This window comes from Hakea prostrata, chromosome 3 (assembly GCF_041222555.1).
Source record: "Hakea prostrata isolate BN-2017 chromosome 3, UWA_Hpros_2, whole genome shotgun sequence".
Lineage (NCBI taxonomy): Eukaryota > Viridiplantae > Streptophyta > Magnoliopsida > Proteales > Proteaceae > Hakea > Hakea prostrata.
In genome coordinates, this window is record NC_142602.1 from 62,846,463 (window position 1) to 62,870,151 (window position 23,689).

General features: G+C 40.7%; 1 protein-coding gene across 1 annotated transcript; it reads left to right on the plus strand.

Moving 5' to 3' along the window:
• Positions 1-17,836: 17,836 nt before the first annotated feature.
• Positions 17,837-20,626, plus strand: LOC149022718 (beta-phenylalanine coenzyme A ligase-like). Its single transcript, XM_089147339.1, has 6 exons — positions 17,837-18,910; positions 19,123-19,309; positions 19,422-19,567; positions 19,671-19,738; positions 19,837-19,939; positions 20,206-20,626. Exons 1-6 carry the CDS (start codon positions 17,915-17,917, stop codon positions 20,338-20,340), a joined length of 1,635 nt encoding a protein of 544 aa, XP_089003465.1. The 5' UTR covers positions 17,837-17,914; the 3' UTR covers positions 20,341-20,626.
• Positions 20,627-23,689: the final 3,063 nt, after the last annotated feature.

Consider the following 23,689-nt stretch of genomic DNA (forward strand, 5'->3'; position numbering starts at 1 on the left):
CTTTTTGGCTCGCAGGAAAAGGTTGAGATCACAGAATGTAAGGGAATTAATGATTGGCCAATTAAAACAAGAAAATCATAGAAGGTCAAATTTAGATTAACATAAATATGACCCATGAGGTTTCCCTCACATGGGAGGTTACAAAAGGTTTCCAGAAAGATCATACAAGGGTTAGGGTTTCAAGGAATTTATTTGGCTAGGGTTAAGATCATGATGATGATCATAGATCTCAAAGAACAAGATGAGATCATGGAATGGATGGTTGCAAGAGTGCATCATCTTCTTCCTGATCTCATCTAAGAACAGAATTAAAGAAACAAAATCAGAGATAGAAGAAAGAGTGAGTATACACGTACCTTTGCTGCAGGAGGATGAAGATTTCTTCAAGTCTTGTGAGAGATCACCAAGGAATGCAAGGGAATTGATTAGATTAGGGTTCTAACTCATTCCAGAGGCTTAGGAGGCATAGGAGGCGGAGTATTCCCGAGATTTGGACTTAAATAGAGCAGCCACGACCTAATTAGCAAAAACAAAACTCATTGGTTGATTGGATTGGTCTACTAGTCCAGTCGACCAATCAGAACAGCAAGGTTCAAACAGGGATTCGGAGGGCTATACAGGGTCAAATTGAGTGAGGTTTTCTTCTACGAGTCAATCAAGAAGTCTAGTTTCCAGAAATAATTTCAGATCAAACATGAGAGTTCATTAGGTCGACCAAATAATCTCATCTTCTTTGATGCGCAAGCAGGATTTGCTAGACATAGTTCAGCAACTTCAGACAAGGATTTCGAGGGCTATATGGGGTCAAATTGAGTGGGTTTTCTCCTACAAGTCCATCAAGAAGTCTAGTTTCGGGAAATATATTCATATTGGGCACAAGATTTCATTATATATTTCAACTAATTCACCCCTCTTTGGTGCGCAGATTCAAAACTAATACTGACAATGCTCTCAAGTGAGGGGCATCATCGTCAATGTCCATGGGCTTGGGTTCTGACACCAAATCATCAACCAAAAGGGTCTACAAGCAACAAGCTAAGATCAAATCAAGGTCCACCTTTAAGGTGTAACATTTAAACTAACCCTTCTTTACCCAAAACAGATAGGGTGCCCTGGCTAGGTTTGGGCTGGATTTCACAGTTTTAGAACAATGCCTTAAGAATTTATGTAGAAATTCAATAAGTTTGAGAAGGTCTCACTCGGTTTTAAACCAACGCCTTGTAAAAGGTTTCACATGGGTTTTAAACCGATGCCTTTACTTAAGGATTTTCGGAGAAATTCAATAAGTTTGAGAAGGTCTCACTTGGGTTTTAAACCGACGCCTTGTAGAAGGACCCACACGGGTTTTAAACCGATGCCTTTTGATTTTGTCGCTGGATCCGATCTTGAGTGTTGTGTGTTGCCCCTAATCAAAAGATAGTGTGTTGAAAACTGAGAATTGTATTGATTGAGTTGAATACTATTACATCATGAATGAAAATGATAATCTTCTCAAGGATAATATTTCTTCAAGTGTCTATCATTCCACGAACGATCCAGCTCTTTGTTTGTTGTCATGTTCTTTAGCTTATATGCTCCTGAACCTACCTGTTTAATAACCATATATGGGCCTTCCTATGAAGGGTCTAAAGCTAAGGTATTCCTTAATACCATGTCTCCCGCTAGGTATCGACGACTCTTCACTCGGGAATTATAATGTGACGCTATCCTTCTTGGATAATGTTGAGTTCGTGCTATTGCTTTTGCACGAACTTCATCTAATAAGTCAAGGCTATCTAGCAATCCTTGTTCGTTTGCTTTTTCCTCGAACTCTCTTTCCCATAGTGTTCCAGCCATTACTTCGACAGGCACCAATGCTTCAGATTCGTAGGCCAGTTTAAAAGGAGTTTCTCCTGTGGGAGTTCAAACCGTAGTTCGGTAGGCCCAAAGAACGTTGTGCAATTCTTCGACCCATAAAGCTTTATCAACTTCGAGTTTCTTCTTTATCCCCTCAAGTAATGTTCGGTTTGTAACCTCCACTTGGCCGTTGCTTTGGGGGTATGCTACTGAAGACATACGATGCTCGATCAGATATGTACTGCAAAATTGTTCAAATTGTGGATTATCGAATTGTGTGCCATGATCGGTCATGAGTATTTTTGGCATCTAGAACCAATAAATGATAGACTCCAACACGAACTTCTCCATCTTTCTTTTAGTGATGGTCACCAGAGCACTAGCCTCGACCTATTTGGTGAAGTAATCAATTGCTACTATTAGATATTCTCTTTCGCCAGATGCTTTGGTGAATTTTCCCATGATATTTGTAATATCCAGCCCTATTCTAACCTTAACCCTGACCCGGATCCACTGTTGTATTCAGGTCCGAGAACCCGAAGTGGTGGAAGAAGAGATTTATGGACCATTCTGATTGATGATCTTGATTCGGAGACCGAGCCCATGGACATTGACAATGATACCCCTTGCTTAAATGCATTGTCAGTGTTTAAGGAAAGTCTGCGCATCGAAGAAGATTAATATGGTTGATGTATCAAATGACCTCCTGTGCACAATCCGAAGGTATTCCCCGAAACTAGACTTCTTGATTGAATTGTGGAAGAAAACCTCACTAAATTTGACCTTGTATAGCCTTTCAAATCCCTACTTGAAGTTGCTGTTCTAAACCTGAGTTTTCTGCTGAAAACATTTTGGTCGATCATTTTGGTCGATACCATCGACCAAAACCATCGACCAAAATGTCCCAGTCTGCCAAGTTAATGATTCCATGGAATATTCCTTTTCTATTTAATATGACCTCGAGCCTTGAGCCTTTTGCAATCATTTTCTCACCTGGGAACGTGGGGAGAGCTTCCCAAAGCAGCTCCTTGGTTAGTGTGAAGGGTATCTCATCAAAGACACTTAGTTTATCATTGATTCTTGCCTTCATCTTCTACACTAAGGTATGACTCTTCATTCCACTCTCTATCCTACCATTTCCTATTCTTCCCTATTGTCATCTTGCTGATGGGACATTTGGAATGGTGCTGCAACCTTGCAACCACCACTCCAAGTACCTACTCATGCTCAATCCATGATTCCCTTAGCCATTCATTGATGCTAATGCTTATATCTCATGCCTAGCATATGTATTCCATGATTTACTTATTAACATCATACCATTTGATATCAAACTGAGCTATAAAGTGTATTATGTTCATGTTTAACATTGCCATATGATTCCAATCGAATTTCTATTAGTTCCTCTAGCTACAGCATGCTATTCCTCATCAATGTAATCAATTCCAACTCATGCCATGATGCTTATCACTTGAACTTGATAGCTCAAATTGGGGCTTTTTAATTAGACCATTGGATTGGGTTAATTCCTTGATTTATAGTGTCCTACTACTGTTGTTAAGTATGCCTCCAAGTTTCAGATTGATCCGAACACCGGAAGACTCATTTCGGACCAAAATCCCCAAAATCCACTATTCTGCCCGAGGATTATTTTGGTTGATCATTTTGGTCGATACCATTGACCAAAACCATCGACCAAAGTTGTTGCTGACAGAAACCTTGGTCAGTCTTGACTCAAATGACATCCGATCTTCCCGACTTCTTTTCTAACTTATTATTGATGTTTGTTTAGGGCCTTAACACTTCTATTGGACTATTCTTGGTATTCTCAATTCACCATCAACTCATCCAAGGTAAGGATGGTTATATCCATAAACATATAAGTCATCAAATATTGAACTATGCTTTATTCAAATAATGAAATCCCTAAATTTCTTTCAATCATTATGATACTGATACATATGTGTTAGAACAGTAACATTTAAATCTTTATACAATTGTTGTGTTACTCTATCATTTTGATTTGCTTATGTTTATAATGATTCGTTTCAATATCATGATTTGAGTACTATTATGAATATGCATTGGATGCATGAGAAATGATGAGATTTGATGTGTGATTGCTTACGTATGACTTGGGATTGGAGGGTGTCCTACTGACACTTCTGTCCTTGGGCATCGGAGGGAATAGTATGGGATGTTCTCCGATGGTGCCTATCGACACTTTCCCGAGTTATTGGATGACATACATAGGAGTGTCTAGTTGTGTGGCTAGGTTCATCCTTGTCGTGTCAGACCCGAATCGGAAGGGCATTGAGACCGAACAACCCGTGGTAGTGTATGGTTGGATGGGCGCTCTAGGCCGGTAGCCAATCCGGTAGGGGACATAAACCATGCTACGGATACCTAAAAGGGGCTATTTATTGGTAGAGTTGCATATGGATAGACTTGGGCTCACGGGCGCTTAAGACCGGTAACCAATCCGTGAGAGGACGTGAGAGCTTCCCGTTTACTATATGTGGATGACCAATAGGGTTGATGAGTCCGAAATCCCGGATTTCGCTGACTCTAGTGTGAAGGATACCGGAAAGGATCGCCGGGGGCGAGGAATGGACGTATCTGAATCTGACTTGACCGACCGAGTAGATGACTTGCATTGGGCTAGGCTTTACCGTGACATGCGCCAGTACTTGACCAAATGGTGATGTGAGAGAGCGGTGACCGATTCCCCTTACCATGGTTTTTGATGACTTTACCGATCTTCCCCGGGCATTCCCAAGATATGGAAATGGGAGAGTGACTAACGACCCAGAGAAGTACGGTGCTATGACTTAAAGCATGTCTACCTTAGAGACCAGCATTCATAGAGTTAGGCTCATATCTGCATCATATGTTCCATATCACATTGCATTATTATATGTTCTGAATGTGTATGATTTATAATTATGGAATAACTTCCTTGCTGAGTTCTTCGAACTCATTCCTTTTGTGCAAATGTTTTAGATTACATTCCAGGTACCGAAGATTACGATGGCACCTCCTATGAGGCGGACTATGATTCCACATACTACTCTCCGGGTAGTGGCGTCGGTGAGGATTCGTATATTGGAGCCGAGGAGGATTATTATTCGCACCAGGGTTAGCCCCACAGTTGTGCGGGAGCGGCAACGCTGGGTTTACTTCATCCGTACTGTTGAGGAGACTACCATTAGTATAGAAGAAACCCTAGCATAGTGCCCCATTCCCCTGGTGTATTTGTGGAACCATTGGTCTTGTAACTAACTTATCTTTGAGATTATCTTTTGACACATAGACATGTATTTGATGTTCTCACTTCTTTTCCGCTGTTCTGAGAGAGTGGTTATCATACCTTCTCTCACCCTTATGATTATGCTTTAATGTTATTGCCTTCCGCACTCTGATTTAGTTAATCTTGTCTTATTCATGATACTTGATATTAGTTGTTTTTACCATTGATTATTACTGTTCATGATTGTGTTACCGTGTACGTGGGAGGCATGGACCTCAGATCATTGATCCTTGGACTGTGGATCACATCCCGGGTATTCCAAATGGGGTACTGGCTGGGTGGATGTGACAATATTTATTCCCCACATTGCGAAAGGAATGGGGTCTAGAATCAAAGTCAAGGTTTCAGCCGATCTTTTTGATACCGTAGCATGGATCTGGCAATTGCTACACCGACAAACATATTCCATAGCAGCTTGTTGAAGCTTAGGCCAATACAGGCCAAGCCTTAAAATTTTGTGGGCCAAGGCCCAATCACCCATGTGAGCCCCACAAATTCCTTCATGAACCTCTACTAGAGCTTTTTCCAATCCTTTGAGACCCAAGCATCTTAAGAGGGGTCCAACATAGGACCTTCTGTATAGCCTTCATTCTGCATTATAAATCGTGCTGCCCGTACCTTGATTAATCTTGCCTCTTTCGGATCTTCTGACAACTTATCATCTCTAAGATATTCCACGATCGGATCCATCCAGCATCATTCAGCTTCAATATAGCATATCTCCTTCTCCTGATTGCTTGGGAATGTTACTTCCTCTATATAGACCGAAGGGTCTAAATTCTTTTCCTTGGCATTAGCTAGTCTTGATAGCTCATTTGCCATTATATTTTCTTTTCTTGGGATCTAACATACTTTCAGATTCTTGAATTCTTTCTGCAACGCTTGCACAATCTCTTGATACTTTTGTAATCGAGGTTCTTTGACACCATACTCCCCTTGTACTTGATTGAAAATAAGTTGCGAGTCACTAAAAATAGTTACCTCCGCTATCGCCAATGCTTTTGACAAGCGAAGTCCAGCTATTAGAGCCTCGTATTCTGCTTCATTGTTACTTGCTTCGAATGCGAATCTTAACGCATACCGAATAATAAAACCTGTCGGGCTTTTCAAAAGAATTCCTGCCCCTACCCCTTGTTTATTGCTCGAGCCATCCACGTACACTTCCCACATGGTTGGAATACTAGGTTCGACAATCTCCTCCATTGGTGCAGTTGTTTCTACTACGAAGTCGGCCAATGCTTGGGCCTTAATTGTCGTTCAAGGCTTAAAGCTTACTTGGAATTCGCTTAGCTCGACCGACCAAACCACCATCCTTCCAAACAAATCAGGTTTACGAAGAACTTTACTAAGGGGAAAAGTAGTAAATACCTCGATTGGATGCACCTGAAAGTATGGCCGTAGCTTTTTGGCTGCTATCATAAGAGCCAAAGCCTGCTTTTCGATCTGGGAATATCGTGTTTCCGCGTCAAGTAGTACGTGGCTGACATAATAGATTGGCCACTGCTTTTTGTCTTTTTCCCGAATGAGTACCGCACTTACTACCGAGGGGGATGTTGCTAAATGTAGTTGCAAAATTTCTCCTTTTTCTGGTCAAGACAGGAGCGGTGGTTTTCCCAGTGTTTCCTTCAGATCTTCAAACGCCTTTTGACACTCTTAAGTCCATTTTGCCTTCTTACTGCCTCTCAAATCTTTGAGTGCTTTGTAAAAGGGTAGGCACTTTTCTCCTGACTGTGAGATGAACTAGTTCAACACGGCTACTCTTCCCGTTAAGCATTGCACATCTCTAACAGTCTTGAGCGCATCCATGTCTATCAAAGCCTGTATTTTAGCCGAATTAGCCTCAATACCTCTTTGTGATACCATAAAGCTCAGGAACTTGCTCGACGAGACACCGAAGGCGCACTTTTTCGGGTTTAGTTTCATCTGATATTTCCGCAATACCGAAAATACCTCTGCTAAATCTTCAATGTGTTTTGATCTTGTCGTGCTCTTTACCAGCATATCATCAACATACGCTTCCACGTTTTTCCCGATCAAATCTTTAAATATTTTGTTGACAGCCCTCTGATAAGTAGCCCCTGCGTTTTTCAGGCCGAACGGCATAACTTTGTAGTAGAAGCTTTCACGATCGGTCATGAAAGCAATAAACTTTTCATCTTCTTTGTTCATGAGTATTTGGTTGTATCCCGAATATGCATCCATGAAACTCAATGTTTCATATCTTGTTGTGGTATCTATCAACAAATCTATCTTGGGAAACGGATAACAATCTTTTGGGCAAGCCTTATTGAGATCTGTGTAATCTGTACACATTTCCACTTTCCATTTACCTTCTTGACCATCACCATGTTGGCCAACCAGACTGAGCATTCTATGGGTTCAATGAAACCAGAGTTCTTCAATTTTTCAACCTCACCCCGAACGGCTTCATGCTTTTCTATGGAGAAATTTCTCCTCTTTTGAATTACTGGTTTTACCTTCGGATCTATCCAAAGTTTATGTTATGCAACCTGCCGATCAATTCCCAGCATATCCTCTGCAGACCACGTGAACACATCGCTATTTTTCTAAAGAAAAGACTTCAGTTCCTTCTTGAATTCCTCCAGCTGCTCAGACCCGATATAAGTAATTATTTTTTCATTATCGGGATACAGCTGGATTTGTTCCAACTTCTCGATCGGCTTCGGGCCTTTGCATCTCTGCCTCGTCCCGATCGTCTCGTATTTCTATTGGTAACGCAAGTTACCTTCCTCGGGCCCTCCTTATCTGTCAAATATGCTACATAGCATTGTCGAGAGATTCTTTGGTCAGAAGAAACCTGACCAATTCCCATTTCTGTCGGGAATTTTATCTTCAGGTGCTTTGTTGAAACTATAGCACCTAACTTTGATAAAGATGGTCTTCCGAGAATGACGTTGTAAGCCAGAAGTTCTCGAACCACCAAAAAGTTTACCCGAACAGTAGCCTCTTTAGGGAAGCTTCCAATCGACAAATCTAGTTGTATTGATCCTTCTGCTATTGCGGACGATCCCGCAAAGCCATATAGGTGCGTCGATGACGGCTCCATCAAGTCTTCATCCACTTTAAGCTTTTGATAAGCTGCATAAGATAAAAGGTCTGCAGCAGACGCTGTGTCAACTAACACTCTATGTACTTCTCGGCGTGCAATCTCTACCTTGATGACTATGGCATCATCATGAGGTAAACAGATGCCTCTTTCATCTTCCTCACCGAAGGTGATCGAACCCTCACCATTCAGCCTTTTCCGCTTCTGTGTTTCTCCGGTCCCAACGAACTTGGATTTGGCCTTTAGCTTCTGGAGCGACTCAAGTTCGGACCCTCCAAATATTGTTAGTATGGGTGACCGAGTGGCATCAATCACTTCCTTACCTTTCTTAGATTTAGGAGCTTCTTTCGGTCGTTCTGGACTAACCGAATGTTTCCTCTTGTTACCTGTGTCTCACGGTTCCTTTCATCTTCCTCTGATGAAATTGAACAAGTGTCCTTGAGATATCAATCTTTCAATATCGGCCTTTAAGTGCCTGCAATCATTGGTATAATGACTGTAATCCTTGTGGAAACAGCAATACCTTTCCCTATCTTGCTCCCCAGGCTTCGTGGGAAGCTTTGGTGGCCACTTCAAGATATTTTGCCTCTTGATAATGTTTAAGATGTTAGCCCGAGGAGTACCTAATGGAGTATACTCACTTTTGCTGGGAGATCTTTGCCGCCATGCCTGGCGAGGCTTTCCGACTTGATCACGAACATTCTGCTTCGGCCTCTGCTTGTTCTCAAGGGCCTTCTGTTCTTTCGTAGAGGCCTTGTTGTCCCCCTGGCGTGCATCCAGGATCTCCATCACCTCTGCCTGCTTCTAACACCTTTGCACCAGTTCAGCATAGGTGGTAGGCATGTCTTGAAGTAATAACTCCAAGAGTCGCTGGTTAGTGAGTCCAGTGAACAAAGCAGTTTTAGCTACCTGTTCGTCTAGATTCTCTATCTCCATTGTGACCCTGTTAAATCTTTTCAGATATTCCCGAATCGATTCGCTTTTCCCTTGTCCGATAGAAAACAAGGTCTCCTCTATCTTTTTAATTTGGATTCCACTTTGGAATCGTCCTATAAACTTTCGCGCCAATTCTTCAAAGTCCACGATCCTTCCTGATGGGAGATTTGAAAACCATTTCTGTCTTGGCTCCGTCAAAGATGAACCGAAAATCCTACAAAGGATTTCATCTGAATTACCCGCAATAGCCATAGTGTCACACCCCCCCCCCCCCCCCCCCCCCCCCCCCCCCCCGCCCGTGGGTGCGATCCGTCACAGGATCCATGGTTTTAGTCTATCAATAATAATAAATACAAATACATGAATCAAGAGCAAGAATAGTACAATAATCAATAAAAAGGTTACAGGAGTCCAAATACTCCAATAAATATCCAAGAATGAACGAAAGAAGGAAGATCAAGAATCAAAAGTAATATCGAGATCAGCGGAAGCAAAAAGAATAACTAAATAATCTTCATCTTCAGGAGGCTTCATGCTCTGCAAGTTCATGTATCACTGTCTGTGCCACATCAGCTTCAAACGAGAAGGCTCTTTCATACGAATCATCTCCAACTTCCGACGTTGTGCAACCATCTGTACAGGTTTATATAATACATACAATGAAAGGAATGAGTTCCAACGAACTCAGTAAGGAACAAGCAATTCTCATATATATGTCAATACAATCCACGAATGCACATATGAAATGATATGGATGATATGCAGAAATAGGAATGCTACTAAGATCTAACTATGCAAGTCTCTAATCAGCTGACATGCTTTAAGATATACACCAGCCCTCCTTTGGGTAAGTCTCATCACTCTGATCCGGCAAGGACTGGTTACCTCTGTAGGGATCCTGGGCAAAGGGGTAAGTCCACACTGGCTCTCAAACCATGGCTGGGGGGTTAAGTCAACACTCTCTCACCACGACCATTGGCAATGAGTACTGGCGCATGTCGGGGTTTCTAATCCAATGCAAGGTTATAATGGTAACATACTATATGGAGTCCAGATACTTCCCCTATGGCACCAACCAACTCGGTTCAGTATCCTTCGCAACCTAGGAGTGAGAACCCTCACGGACTGGCTACCGCTATTAGACTCCACTCCTTAACCCTATGGTCATCCACATATTGTTGGGGCGGATGCTCTCATGACTCCTCGCGACACCCGGTCCGCTCATTGGACGTCCATGAGCCCAACCCTAACATATGCAACCCTACCATTACATGACCAATAGTGGACCACTGAGTCTCCGCACGGACTGGTTACCGCTGTTGGATGAAACATAGTCACGTCACCATTGTCACGGGTCACCCGGCTTCAATTCCCCTGCCGAAAGGGTAATAGCATGTGGGGTACCTAGCCATGCAATTCTAGACACTCCTAAGTATGTCATCCAGTAATCATGATAATACTGGAGACATCAGCAGGCATGTGTCCCATTCCACAGCCTTCTGATATCCCAAGCTAAGATATCCCAAAGGAATACCCCTTCCATCACAACTACACTACAATCACTCTTTATCATACCATGAACAGTTGTGCAATATCATAAAAGATGAAGTACATCAAAGAACACCACTAACAGCAAGTATACAATAAGATTCACATGCTTTATACAATTACAGCAAGTTACATGATCAAAGAATAGTAAATAGAACAGCTGAATCATCATGTATATGTAATTACTTATAAATAAGAATGCATGTCCTTACCTGTAATTTAGTAGAAGTCCTCTAACTTGCAATCCAAAAACTATTATAAGACTTTTATTTGAAACAGAGAACACCTAGGCATAGGGTTACAAGAATGTATAAGAGTCAAGAGTCAAAACAATTCAAAAATCAAACCTACACGATTCTTTGAAACCAGCCGATTGCTTGTGGCGGTTGCTTAAGTTAAGCGACCTCCACAAGCGACCGCCCTGTTTCGAGCAGGTTTCCAACTCCGAAAATCAGACTTTTTATCATCCGATTTCAATCCGTTTTGGGATGATCTTAGTTCGAATTTCAAGCTTAATAGGTCTAGAACAAGGGGGTAACAAGAAACTCTAAAATTAACAAAGATTTATTACCCAAATCATTCCCCTTGATGGGATCCATCCATTAAACAAATGCGGGGATTCGTTTCTGGACAGGATCTCATCAAGAACATTGAAAAGGGAGATACAACAAATCAATTGGGTAATCACTAACAAAATGGGGATGGGTTCATATCAATCAGAGGTTAAAAAGAAGAGAATAGAAGATGGAGATTCATTACCTTAATCAGAATCACCAAGAATAGAAGGAAAAAGGTTCCAGATCATTAACAGCACTTTGCCCACCTTTTAGCCCGTTTCCACTGCCGCCTAATTGCCCAAAATAGCAATCCCGAACATAATAATGCGTTAATAGGGCGAGGGATGCTATTTATAACGAATAGGGGGCAAAATAGGGCATTTTCCCGCAAGCAGAACCGGGCGGTCGCTTAAGGCGGTCGCTTGGTTTAATCAACCGCCACTAGCAACCGCCCCCAAGTATATTGCTATACAAGGGTGCTTTGCTCAGGGGGTTGAAACCCAAACACAACCTAGCCCTAAACAACACATGGGGGATGTCTTACCTTCATTCCGGACATCTCCAAACACCATTTGCCTTCAACCAGAGATCCAACTTCCTAGTAAGGCAGATTCTTCAACAAGAGAATCCAGATCCATGGGTTCTGGATATGGATCATGGACTCCTATCTGGACACTCCACAAAATTAATCCGACTAGACCTTCGGGTTCTCGGACCTACAATACGGATTCCGGGTTAGAAAATGGGGGTTGTTACACACCCCCACACGTATTAACTAAAATAATAACTCACCACCCCCCCAACCAACCCACACCACAAAACACAACAAACAAAAAAAAAAAAATATAGACAAAAACTTCAAACCCCCCCAGCCCACCACACAACACAAAAAAAAAAACCAAAATATTCCCCCCCCCCCCCCCCCCCCCCCCCTATTTTCTTGTTTTTTTTCTTCCCTTTCCCTCTCCCCCCCCCCCCCCCCCTCCCCCCCCCCCCCCCCCCCCCCCCCCCCCCCGGGGGGGCGCCCCCCCCCCCCCCCCCCCCCCCCTATCCGTTCTCTCCCCTTCCTCCCCCTCCCTCCCCCCCCCCCCCCCCCCCCCCCCCCCCCCCCCCCCCCCCCCCCCCCCCCCCCCCCCCCCCCCCCCCCCCCCCCCCCCCCCCCCCCCCCCCCGGTCATCGATCAGTCTTTGCTCCCTTCGCGGAGAACGTCGTGGCGGAAGTGAAGCCAATACTTCCTCCCTCTGTACCACGCGCCTTCCCGCATCACGTTGATCAGGTGTTTGCGGTGCTACCACTTGCCTGGTCAATGTACGGAGCGCCTGACTCACCTCCAAAAGCTGGAGTTTCAGTTGATCTAGTTGATCATCCGCCAACCCGGTCCCAGGGAGGATTATTACCTCCCGACCACCATCTTCCCGTACTTCAAGAGGTCGACTTCCCTCGGGGATATACGGGTGGGTTATTTGCTTCGGGGAGTTGAACACTAGCTTCTCGCTAGGCCGCTGCGATTGCTGCTATCGATCTAGTAACCATGGCTTTCCTTCGCCCATCCACCCCACCCGATGCGTCCAAAATCTTCTTAGCCCTTAGATCTCCTGTGGATGACCTGCAAAAACGAACGTCAGATGTGGCCCGAATGCTGGGGTCGGGAGTCCACCTCCGAAGGCTAAGTTAGTTGATGAACTGATCATAAACGGCTCTGCTTGAGCACAGAGCTAAAGAATGAATGATGAGAATACAATTCAAATTGTATGTATCTCTCTCCCCTACCTTGTGGGTAGGTGATGTCTTATATAGTGTGTACCTTCGAATCTCCTTCGTTGGATGTATTTGAGCCTTCTTCGGATAGCCGTCAGATCTTAACGAATAGATCCGTTTGAGGTTTGGCTAATATATAACTCCTTTGATAATATGATCGTTATATGGTAGTTATCCATATGATAACGATCGGTATCTTGCGCAAATGTTGCTAACCGTCTCCTTGATGATTAGTCCATTCCGATTATAGCGGATTCGGGCGTATCTTTGACTGAGTCAATTTACTTCCTCCGCAAGCTACCTTTTGAACCCGGCCCGCTCAGAAGCGAGTCGATTCCTTTCGTCCCGACCGGGGTAGAGGGTCGAACCAAGGATGAACCCAGTTCAATTATATTTTCTCCGTATCAAAATCAAAATCAGATACAATCGATAATGCCCAACTTACGTAGAATATTTTATTTACATTCCAACTAAACCCACTTCTGAGCACTGATAAGGTGGATCAGAAATGGATCTCAATCCTAAATATGTCGTACAGAGGTTTGAGAAAAGCAAAATCTTGGTAGAAAATCCCAACTTCGACCAAAAAATATAAGGTAGAGAATCCCAAATCTTATGATCGATACATAAGAGCATGTAAAAGTATTATTCTACTCTCATCAATCACATCCACTTTGAAGTCCTTAAATACATTTGAACCCAACATTGATGATGCAACACATAACCATCTGTTGCCTTCCCTATTTACTCCGGTATAAGCTACCTTCTATCGGTTATCGGTTGGGAGATTACTTGGGCCTTTATTTCAAGTGATAGGAAAGGCGTTGGGTGAGAGAGTGAAAGGATTAAAAAGTGGAAAACATCAGAAAATTCGTGGCGGTTACCAAAAAGAAAAATCCGTGGTATTTCATCACAAGACTTCTTTTTCTTTTTCACTAACAGAGGCTTAAAAATATACTCACACCAATTGAAACCTATACAATGAAGTAGTTGAGATTATTGCGAATAGCATTTGTTCCTTGGTGGTCCATATGCTGACTTCAAAGAAACTGCAGGTTCTTCTTTGTCAACGAAATTTAAATAGAAACCAACGAACTCATGGCTGTACCAATAATGTAAATTTACTGAAGCTGTGTGGAGCCCATGGTTTAATGTGTAGAACTCGGGTTGACCCTCAACCAGTTTGCTTCATTATATCCGGTTCATTCCAGCCGTCTCATTATAAAACCTCCCAAAAAGCAACGTATACATGCTAAGGTCATTATAGGGAGTCCGGATCAGCTATCCGTCGGGGGAGCACAGACAGCTTTACAATCATAAATACAAGGGGACCCAAGGGTTGGATGATGTGAGCTTTTTTTTTATTTTTTACCTATGAGTCCCACAGGATTTGTGGTGGTAAAGCCGGGGAGCACTCTTTGCTCTCCTGACGGGGTAATGATCCGGATTCTATTATAGGGGTTTGATAGTTCAACAAACCCAAAACAGCCCCAAGTAGTTGGAGTTGCCTATTAAATGTGGACAGGGTGAGTCGTATTTTAATGATAAGGTTACAGGTGTATCATCTTTGGTGGTTATTACTTTAAATTTAAAGAACCAAGTCAACATTCACGAAGTAGGGTTAAATTTTATGGGTTTTAATGGACCAGGTTGTTGGGTCAATCAAAACCCAACCATATCTTAGGAACCTAAACCATAAATTCAAATCCTATAAACAAAACAATATCTATGGGTTAGAGATTCAAACTTTCGACCTCTTAATTATGAAGTGTTGATATTTGCCAACTAAGTTAATCTCTTGGTGTGGTTATTGAGAGACTTGGTTAAATATTTATATAATAATTCAAATTTAACTAAATTAACATAGGACTAGTAGGGTCGAGTCAGATTGGCTCGTGTGCTAAACCCCTATCCTACTAGACCCAGTCAACACTAGTTATTTTGTAATCCAAACCCAACCTTTGAGCTAAAAAGTTAGACCAGACTTGGTTCAGTGTCAGGGTGGGTTTGGGTCAATTCAGATTGACTAGATTTTGTTTACACCTTTATTAAGGTTGCATGCATTTTTGTCCTCTTCGTTGATTTTAGAATAATTGCAAACTGTATTTCTATTTCAAATAACTCGTACACTGCAATGAATCAAGTTCTTCTTCTCTGAGGACAACTAAACCTTCTTTTTTTTTGGTAAAGAAGACATTTATTGAAGACTGGGGCTAATACAAGCATTGACTTCTTCATTGCACATCTGAAGAAGTCAAGGATTGGTGTTATGACAAACAGTCGGTAGCTCGACCGAGAGAGCCATCTTGTGAGTGTGCTAGAGATAATAATTTCTTACCTTGAGTTAGGATTAAACCATGCTAGGGTCAGGGCCTGTTTCTTCTTCTTGCTTCCTTCTTCTTCTTTTCTTCTTCTTCTTTACTCTAGCCTAGCCCCACATTGACAAATAGTTTGCTACATCAACATCAAGTATAGTTGGCCAGTAGACATGAGAGCAAAGATCGAGCTAGTCAAATGAAAACCAAAAGTTCAAGCTTCTCAATAAAAGTACTTCATTGTCATAATGATTCCATTTTGGAGAAATAAATAGGAGTGTCACAATAGGCCATGTTGGATCGGGTCCACCTATACCTTAAGCTTAGGTTAGAAACACCAACCTTACATGAACAATACATTTTTTTTTTTTTTGGTATCTGAGGTTCACCTGGGTCAACTTGTGTGCAGTTTGTCCTCCGCAAGAGACAAACTCATGACCTCTCCACTGTGAAGTATGGATCTCACCACTCTACCAACCTTGCATGCATTGACAGAACAATACAATTTTTATCCTCTTCTAAATGCAAACTTCTCGGGATTTCATGATAGGTAATTTTGTAATGGAAAGAGAGATGACTTTGGTGGCATACACAAATTTGAACAGTGAGTCTTAAATAGGTAAATTATCATTTGAACTCAAGAAAGAGGTTTAAAGAGATGATGAAAACTTTATGCAGTTCAAGCAATGAACAAATGAAGATCTAGAAAGGAAGAAGTCTCTTTTTCTTTATATCTTTAGGCATAAGGGTGTTATATCATATTGTGTATCATTTACTAAAACTGAAACCGTGCTACTTATACAATACCATTCCTAATCAAAAAAGTATCATACGATAATAGTATGTTATATCTGTACCATTTTGTGTATGATACGATATCAGAATGGATGAACTAATACAAATTAAGGAACAAGACATATTGAATATTGGTCTTGTTTACATTGAATAAACATGTTACAGTAATGGTGTGAAATACCTATACCAATTGGTATTCATACAATAATGATATGAGGTAAATGTATATGGAGCCAAGGTTTAAAGTATCCCACGATATCATACAAGACTTGTCGATACGTATCCATATTTGACCCAATCGATACAATACATCTCAATAAGTCTTTCTATTGAATTACACTAAAATGCATTAGCTAGAGTGATACAATACTCGATACAGGACGATACATCTCTTAAAATCACCTGAGCGATACAATACTCGATCAGGGACGATACATCTCTTAAAATCATCTGACCGATACAATACTCGATACCGATACTTTAAACCTTGTTTGAAGCTGTACCAAATATTGGTGGCATACCAAATTGACAACCTTAGGTGATAGTGATATCTTCAACTACATCAGGACAATAAGATATATATGAGTGACGTCACAACATGCGATAATGAGCTATATAGGTGCACTTTTGCAGATAAAGACATGTTAATTTTGACCCAAGCAATTGGTGGATGAGTAGAAACCGGATAAGTAAAAACTATGGACAACTTTAAAGGAGTTAGCATCAGCACTGTGTATTTTAAGTTGCCTTGCAGAATCAAAGTCTGGTTGAGATTATATTTTATAAGGGTCCACATAGTTACTATTATCATGCTTGCAGATCCTTTGTCAAGAGTAGGGCTCATTATATATCATAAACGTGAGATATAGTTGTGCTAGGTCATGATTTTTAAGAGTCTTTCTAGTTAATTTGTATAGGTATATTCATGCTCAACCATGTTAAATTTCCTAATATTCTTATATGATTATTGTTTACTTGAGTGATGAAAAAGAGAAAGACTAATGACCAGGTAGCAAACCCTTCCCCACTTGAGTACTGCACTCCTACCACTTCAATTATGGCAAACATAATAAAGCTGATGGATTCGCATTAAAGAAGTTACAACTAATGCAAATGAAATTTGAAATGCATTGAGATTCCAAGCATAGGTTTTTTTTTTTTTGTTTTTGGTACAAAGAGGCTTTATTAAGCAAGGGATAGAGATTTTAATATGCCTCAGCAGAGTCAAACCCACGACCTCTTCACTAAAAGGTGTTGGTTTCAACTACTAGAACAGCTTTGCGTTGGCAGCATAGGTTAATTTCATTAACAAATTAAAGAGAAATTTAAAACATACCAAGTATCACTTGGATTCTTAATTAAGTGAATTTAATTTGTGATCTCAAATTCAATGTACACCAAGTGAAGCATCTGTACTTTACACAACCTCCACTAAGGATACCCAAATGGGGGAATGCTTGTGGCCTACTAAAGAGTAGTTCATTATGACTTAGAAGGTCAGGATACTTTGAATTCGTTCAGAAAAAAACAAAAAGGGTTTTAAAGAACTACCCAATTGGTTCAATTAATGGTTTATTTTGGGTCTACCGGCATCTGGGCCATCTGTTTTTCTTCTTTTTTTCGTGAGCAGGCCTGCCTTGTTTTTAAGACTTCAACATCTTTACCTTGAAAGAAATAATGCCAAAAGCAATAGATCTCCACCGGTCCTATTTATTGCTCCTCCGTGGTTGTCTTACAGTTGTGGCAGAGTAGAGTCAGATCTGTTTGTGAGAGAGAGAAAAGTGAGAGAGACATGGAAGGCTTAGCAGAGAGTGGCTTCTGCTCATCAACCGGAATCTACCATAGCAAATGGGTCTCTCCTCTCCTTCCTCATAACCCATCTCTCTCCCTTCCTTCTTTCCTCCTTTCACCGCTCCCTCCACAAATTCTCTGCAAGCCTGCTTTCATTGACTCCACAACCAGCAGATCAGTCACTTACGGCGAGTTCCGGTCACTTGTAGCAGCCGCGGCATGCACCCTACGTACATTTGGTGTGAAGAAAGGTGATGTAGTCCTTGTTGTCTCACCCAACTTCTTACATTTTCCTCTACTTGTCTTGGGAGTTATGTACGTTGGTGCCATTTTCAGCACAGCTAACCCTTTGCACACTAGACCTGAATTGGAAACTCAAATCCAAGACTCTAAGCCCATTCTAATCCTCACCACCCAAGAGCTTAAACCAAAGCTTAATGGGCTAATTTCTGGGCCTCTCCTTCTGACTCAGTCCTTCATTTATGATGTGTTTAGCCATCCCTCACATCACTCATGTGAACCGTCGAACGTGTCGATTCGTCAACGGGACACCGCGGCACTCATGTACTCGTCGGGAACAACCGGTAAGAGTAAGGCCGTGGTGTGCTCTCATGGTAATTTGATAGCCATGAGTTGCCTACTAAGACATGTTTGGAATGCTAATGGTGAAGCTTGTAATGATGTTTATATGTGTGTTGTCCCTTTGTTCCATATGTTTGGCTTATCCATGTTTGTTTGTGGAGTCTTGGCCATAAGATCAACGACTGTGATCGTAAAGAAATATTCAATTGAGGAGATGCTCGTCGCAGTGGAAGAGTACCGGGTTACTCGGTTGCCGGTGGTGCCGCCCATTGTGGTCCAACTGGTGAGGTTGAGACATGGAACTAAGTTGATAGAGTTGGATTCTTTAAAGGAGGTGATATGCTCAGGGGCTCCCTTAAGCAAAGATTATATGGACCACTTTAGCAAGTGTTACCCCCACATCATACTCTCTCAGGTGGGTCTTAATTTCTAGGTCTAGTTATATGCTTCATGTTGAATTCAACTTATGGAACCCACAGATAGAAGTTTCTTGGAAAATCATCAATTTCAACATGTTCTAAAAATTCTTAGAAGTTTCTTTTGGAAAATCATCAATTTCAACATGTTCTAAAAATTCTTTTAAGATTATTAATCATAATTTGTATGGTTTAAATCGTGAGTTTGCAGTGCTATGGATTAACAGAAACAAATGGGCCCATAACATTATGCAATGGGGTTAATGGAAGGCTTCACGTCTCGATCGGCCGACTAATCCCCTGTTTAGAAGCTAGGATTGTTGATGTACAGACAGGGAAGCCTCTTCCACCTCTCAAGTATGGAGAGCTATATCTGAGAGGACCTCCTGTTATGCAGGGTAACTTTGCTTCTAATTCTTTTTTTGGTTTCTTGTTGCTGGTCCAAATTTCTAGGGTTCCACCCAATTCTGAAAAATTCAAATCTGAAACCCTAGTTCTTGTTTTCGCTAGGTTACTTCAAGAATGAAGAAGCAACATCCCTTAGTATAGATGATGAAGGATGGCTACGCACAGGTGATCTATGCTTCATTGACCAAAATGGGCTTGTTTACATATTGGACAGGATCAAGGAACTCATCAAATACAAAGCTTATCAGGTATAGTTTTCTTGTTTCACTAATTCATCATTATATGCTTTTGTAGTTAGGGTTTCTTACCCTGGGGACTGATGTTTGCAGTTTTTTGTTTTTTCATGTACAGGTTGCTCCTGCTGAGCTTGAGGAGATCTTGTTAACCCACCCTGAGATCAGTGATGCAGCTGTAATACCGTATGTTCTTGTTCTGAGAATCTTCAAAAGAAAAGAAAAAAATTCCATTTTAGTTGCATTAGTTTGTCAAGTAGAACTAATTAAAATGAAAAGTTCAGGTACCCAGATGAAGAAGCAGGGGAGATCCCTATGGCATGTGTGGTGAGAAGGGAAGGAAGCAAAGTCAGGGAAGCAGAGATTATCAGTTTTGTTGCTAGTAAGGTATAGAAGCTATTCCTTTTTTCCTGGATTCTGGTTGGAGCTGGTAGTCTGTGTTCATAGCCTTTTGAATGGGTTAAAGCCTGAGCACTGATCTCAAACATGAGCATCAGTTTAATCTAAACATTAATACAGTTGCAGAAGAAACCATCAATCATCTCAGGAGTTAGAAACCAGTAGCTTAAATGGAAATGAGCTCCTCATTAGTTCTCTGGAAAATTTACTAGTTTGATTTTAATTTTTGACTAGACAAGTAGTGTTTTTCTCAGGTAGCTCCTTATAAGAGGGTGAAGAAGGTTGTTTTTGTGGAGTCAATTCCAAGATCTCCTTCCGGAAAGATCCTCAGGAGACAACTTAGGGCACTGAATGACCATCAGCGGTTGGAAATCTCCTCCAGATTATGATTCAACCTCTATAAATTCATCATTTATTCGATTTTTAATTGATTGTATTAAATATTTGATTTTTAATCCACAAGGAGATCATGAGATCAATATTTTTAATGTAGAACCAAAAGTGTCATGATATATTCGGGAATGATCAGAATGATCAAACAATTTGCAGGTATTCTTAAATGGGAATGTTATATTCTTGCCTCTTCTGCTCCATGTTATGGGATGGATAATTGAGGACTCTCTGGTTACTCTGAAAGAAAAAAATTGAGGAATCCCCAAATATGAAAGGAATATATTTTCATCACACATGCCCCGTAATTGAATGACAAAAGCTTAGAGCAGGATGGCCGGCTTATGAGTTATAAGCCGAACATTGCGTAGCGGGGGCACTAGGTCGCCGTTACTGCATCCCCTCTTTTGGTTACCAGAAAAAAGAAAAAAGAAAAAGAGTTATATAAGTCTATTTCTGTTACCCTAAATGTGGGGCCAGGGGTAGGGGAGTGGGCAACCACTTAGGAACTTAGGAATTGAACCATGAGTGCATTTATTGCTATTCTTAACCCAGCCCCCTGAGTTCGAATCCTCATCCCATCAGGGGAGCACAGACTGCTCCCTGATGGCTTCCCAACCACACAAATATGTGGGGCCCACAGGTGAAAAACACTTTTTGAAAAGAAAAAAATCAAATTTTCACCTGTGGGCCCCACGTGTTTGTATGGTTGGGAAGCCGTCGGGGAGCAGTCTGTGCTCCCCCGACGGGATGAGGATCCGGACTCCAGCACCTTCTCCCGTCGACCGCATGTGTGGGGACAGGATACACGATAAACTAATTCACCTTATGGGTAAAAGGTACCGTATGATTTTGGCATGTAAATGGTAAGAAAGCAATACAAAAATGGTACAATATAATTTCAGTATAAAACACTGTATCTGGTACGGCTTTGCACATATAGTCGTTGTAACACTTGAAACTAATACAATTCCATCGTTTTAGGAAAATGTACATACATTTATGTTTTTTTAAAGAGTAGTTTTCATTTGGATCATAAGGTTTGACTCAACTCATTTTTAATCTAAAAAATTGACATCTTGCATTTTGTCTCTCCTTACTATTTAAAAAACCAACTAATAACAAATTGTCATTTTTATGATCAAAATTCCTTTATGTCCTTTTGACCGTAATGTTGGAAAACTTTGGTCTGACGATTTTAATTAAAAAATGAGATATGCTTATAATTATTTATTTTACATTCAAGTATTTTAGAATTGCATGTAATAAAAAACATAAATTTAATTAAGTTTCAACCAAGGGTTCAAATTTTTTATTTTAAAATTTTAAAATAGTTGAATGTAAAATAAATAAAAAATTATAACTTTAAAAATATCTTATATTTCCTATTACAACCATCTGATCAAAATTCTCTTGCATGGCATAATTCTAATGGTTGAAAAAAATATAAAGGTATTTTAGTTGTAAAAATGATGATTTGTATTTAGTTGGTTTTTTATACCAATAAGAAAGGCAAATGCAATGTATTATTTTTTGATTAAAAATGACTCTAGGCAAACCTCAAGAGGTCCGAACAAAAATTTCCCAAATTAAAATTTGAATTTCAAATTCTAGATTTAAATTTGAAATTTAGTTTAATGAGAATTGTTCCATAACTATACTTAATATTGTTAATATAATGTGCAGAATTTAACTCTTAACCTCATACTATATTCCTAGGAAATCAAACCACGTAGCAGATTTCTTAGCCCTGAAGGCCCTCACGGTGTCGTGCCCATCAAAGTGGCTATGTTTCTCTGAGTGGTTATTAGAGCTTTCTTTGGCCACGTTAAATACATCCTCAAATAATACTTTTTTGGATAATTTTCATTTGGACTCCCTGATGTTTGGTCTATGTAATTTTTAATTCAAATAAATGGACACTTTGCATCTGTCTCCCCTGAGACATCAAATAAGATCAATTAAGGACAAATTATAATTTTTATGACCAAAATACCCTCACATCTATTCTACCGTAAGATTTACATCATGTCTTCACAATTAAATCCAACTGTGGAAATCAAAAGAGTGAGGTATTTGCGCGGACTTTTATTTGCAGCTACTGGCTGCTGGCTGTTGCCAATGATGGCGATCGTGCCATGTAATCGAAATAAAATCGAACAATTGAGAATCAAATGACAGGGGTTTAGTTGTAAATATTATTTTCTATTTTTACATTTTAAGAATTTAAAGATTACTATTTTACAAAATCAAACCTTAAATTACCCGACTCCCAAATTCCTGTTTCTGGCGAAATGCCTCTGCCATGGCAATCAGTCACTCGTTTCAGCTCTGTACCAAAGGATTGACTTTGTTTGATATATGATCCTTCTTTTATTAGCAACTAGTGACCAACTTCCAACAAGTCAAGTTATTTCCTTTTCTTCCTATTGAGAAGCTTGTCGGAAATTAGAGATCTGAAAAAGCACTCGTTTTCTTCTCCTAAAATTCACTGTGATTCAATTTGGCGCAAGTAGTATTGATTATGCTAACTATGATCTTCATCCTCCTTCCCAGTAGGTTAGTTAAGAAAGGTCCTCGTGTACGTAACTTTTCTTCATCAACCACCATGATAACGGCAAAGGAATCTCCCACCAATCTAAGCCGCTATATTACCTACCTTCAATCCTGTGCCCTCAGCGGTAACCTCACTAAAGAAAAAGAAATCCATTTCTGCTTAGTTGTAACCCGGTTTGCTAAGCTCCCCCTTCTCTGTCACTAGCTTGATTAATATGAACTCCAAATGCAATCAATTGGATGATGCACTTTCCATCTTTAATGGGGCCTGGGATCGGAATATCTTTGCATGGAACGCCATCATTTCTGGGTTCGAGATTGGCCTAGAAAGTAATGATTTTGTTTCCAGTGCCCTGATCAATGTCTATTTAAAATTTAATTTCGTTCAAGAAGCACAACAATTGTTCGAAGAATTGACTGAAAGAGATGTTGTGTTATGGAATGCAATGATAATTGGGTATTCTCATATTGAGGAGGTTAACTCGGCTTTGCAAGTTTTTGACAGAATGGGGAAAGAGGGGTTTGTGCATAGTAATTTCATACTCACTGGGATATTATCAGTCTTTGCCATGATTGGTGATCTTAACAATGGGAGAGTTGTTCATGGATATGCAGTGAAAATTGGCTATGAATGTGGCAAACTCCTTGATTGACATGTATGGAAAATGTAAATGTATTTCAGAAGCACTTTTAGTTTTTGAGATGATGCTTGAGAGGGATGTATTCTGCTGAAATTCGATGATTTCAATTCATGAGCAGGGCCGTGATCTTGATAGGACTCCTTCTCAAATA

What these genes read in the sequence shown, in the direction of transcription:
- LOC149022718 (XM_089147339.1), top strand. Translation starts at nt 17,915, where the DNA reads ATGGAAGGCTTAGCAGAGAGTGGCTTCTGCTCATCAACCGGAATCTAC. An exon ending in TCAAATACAAAGCTTATCAG is followed by an intron (nt 19,568 to 19,670) that starts GTATAGTTTTCT and finishes TTTCATGTACAG; the next exon opens with GTTGCTCCTGCTGAGCTTGA. An exon ending in TCAGTTTTGTTGCTAGTAAG is followed by an intron (nt 19,940 to 20,205) that starts GTATAGAAGCTA and finishes TGTTTTTCTCAG; the next exon opens with GTAGCTCCTTATAAGAGGGT.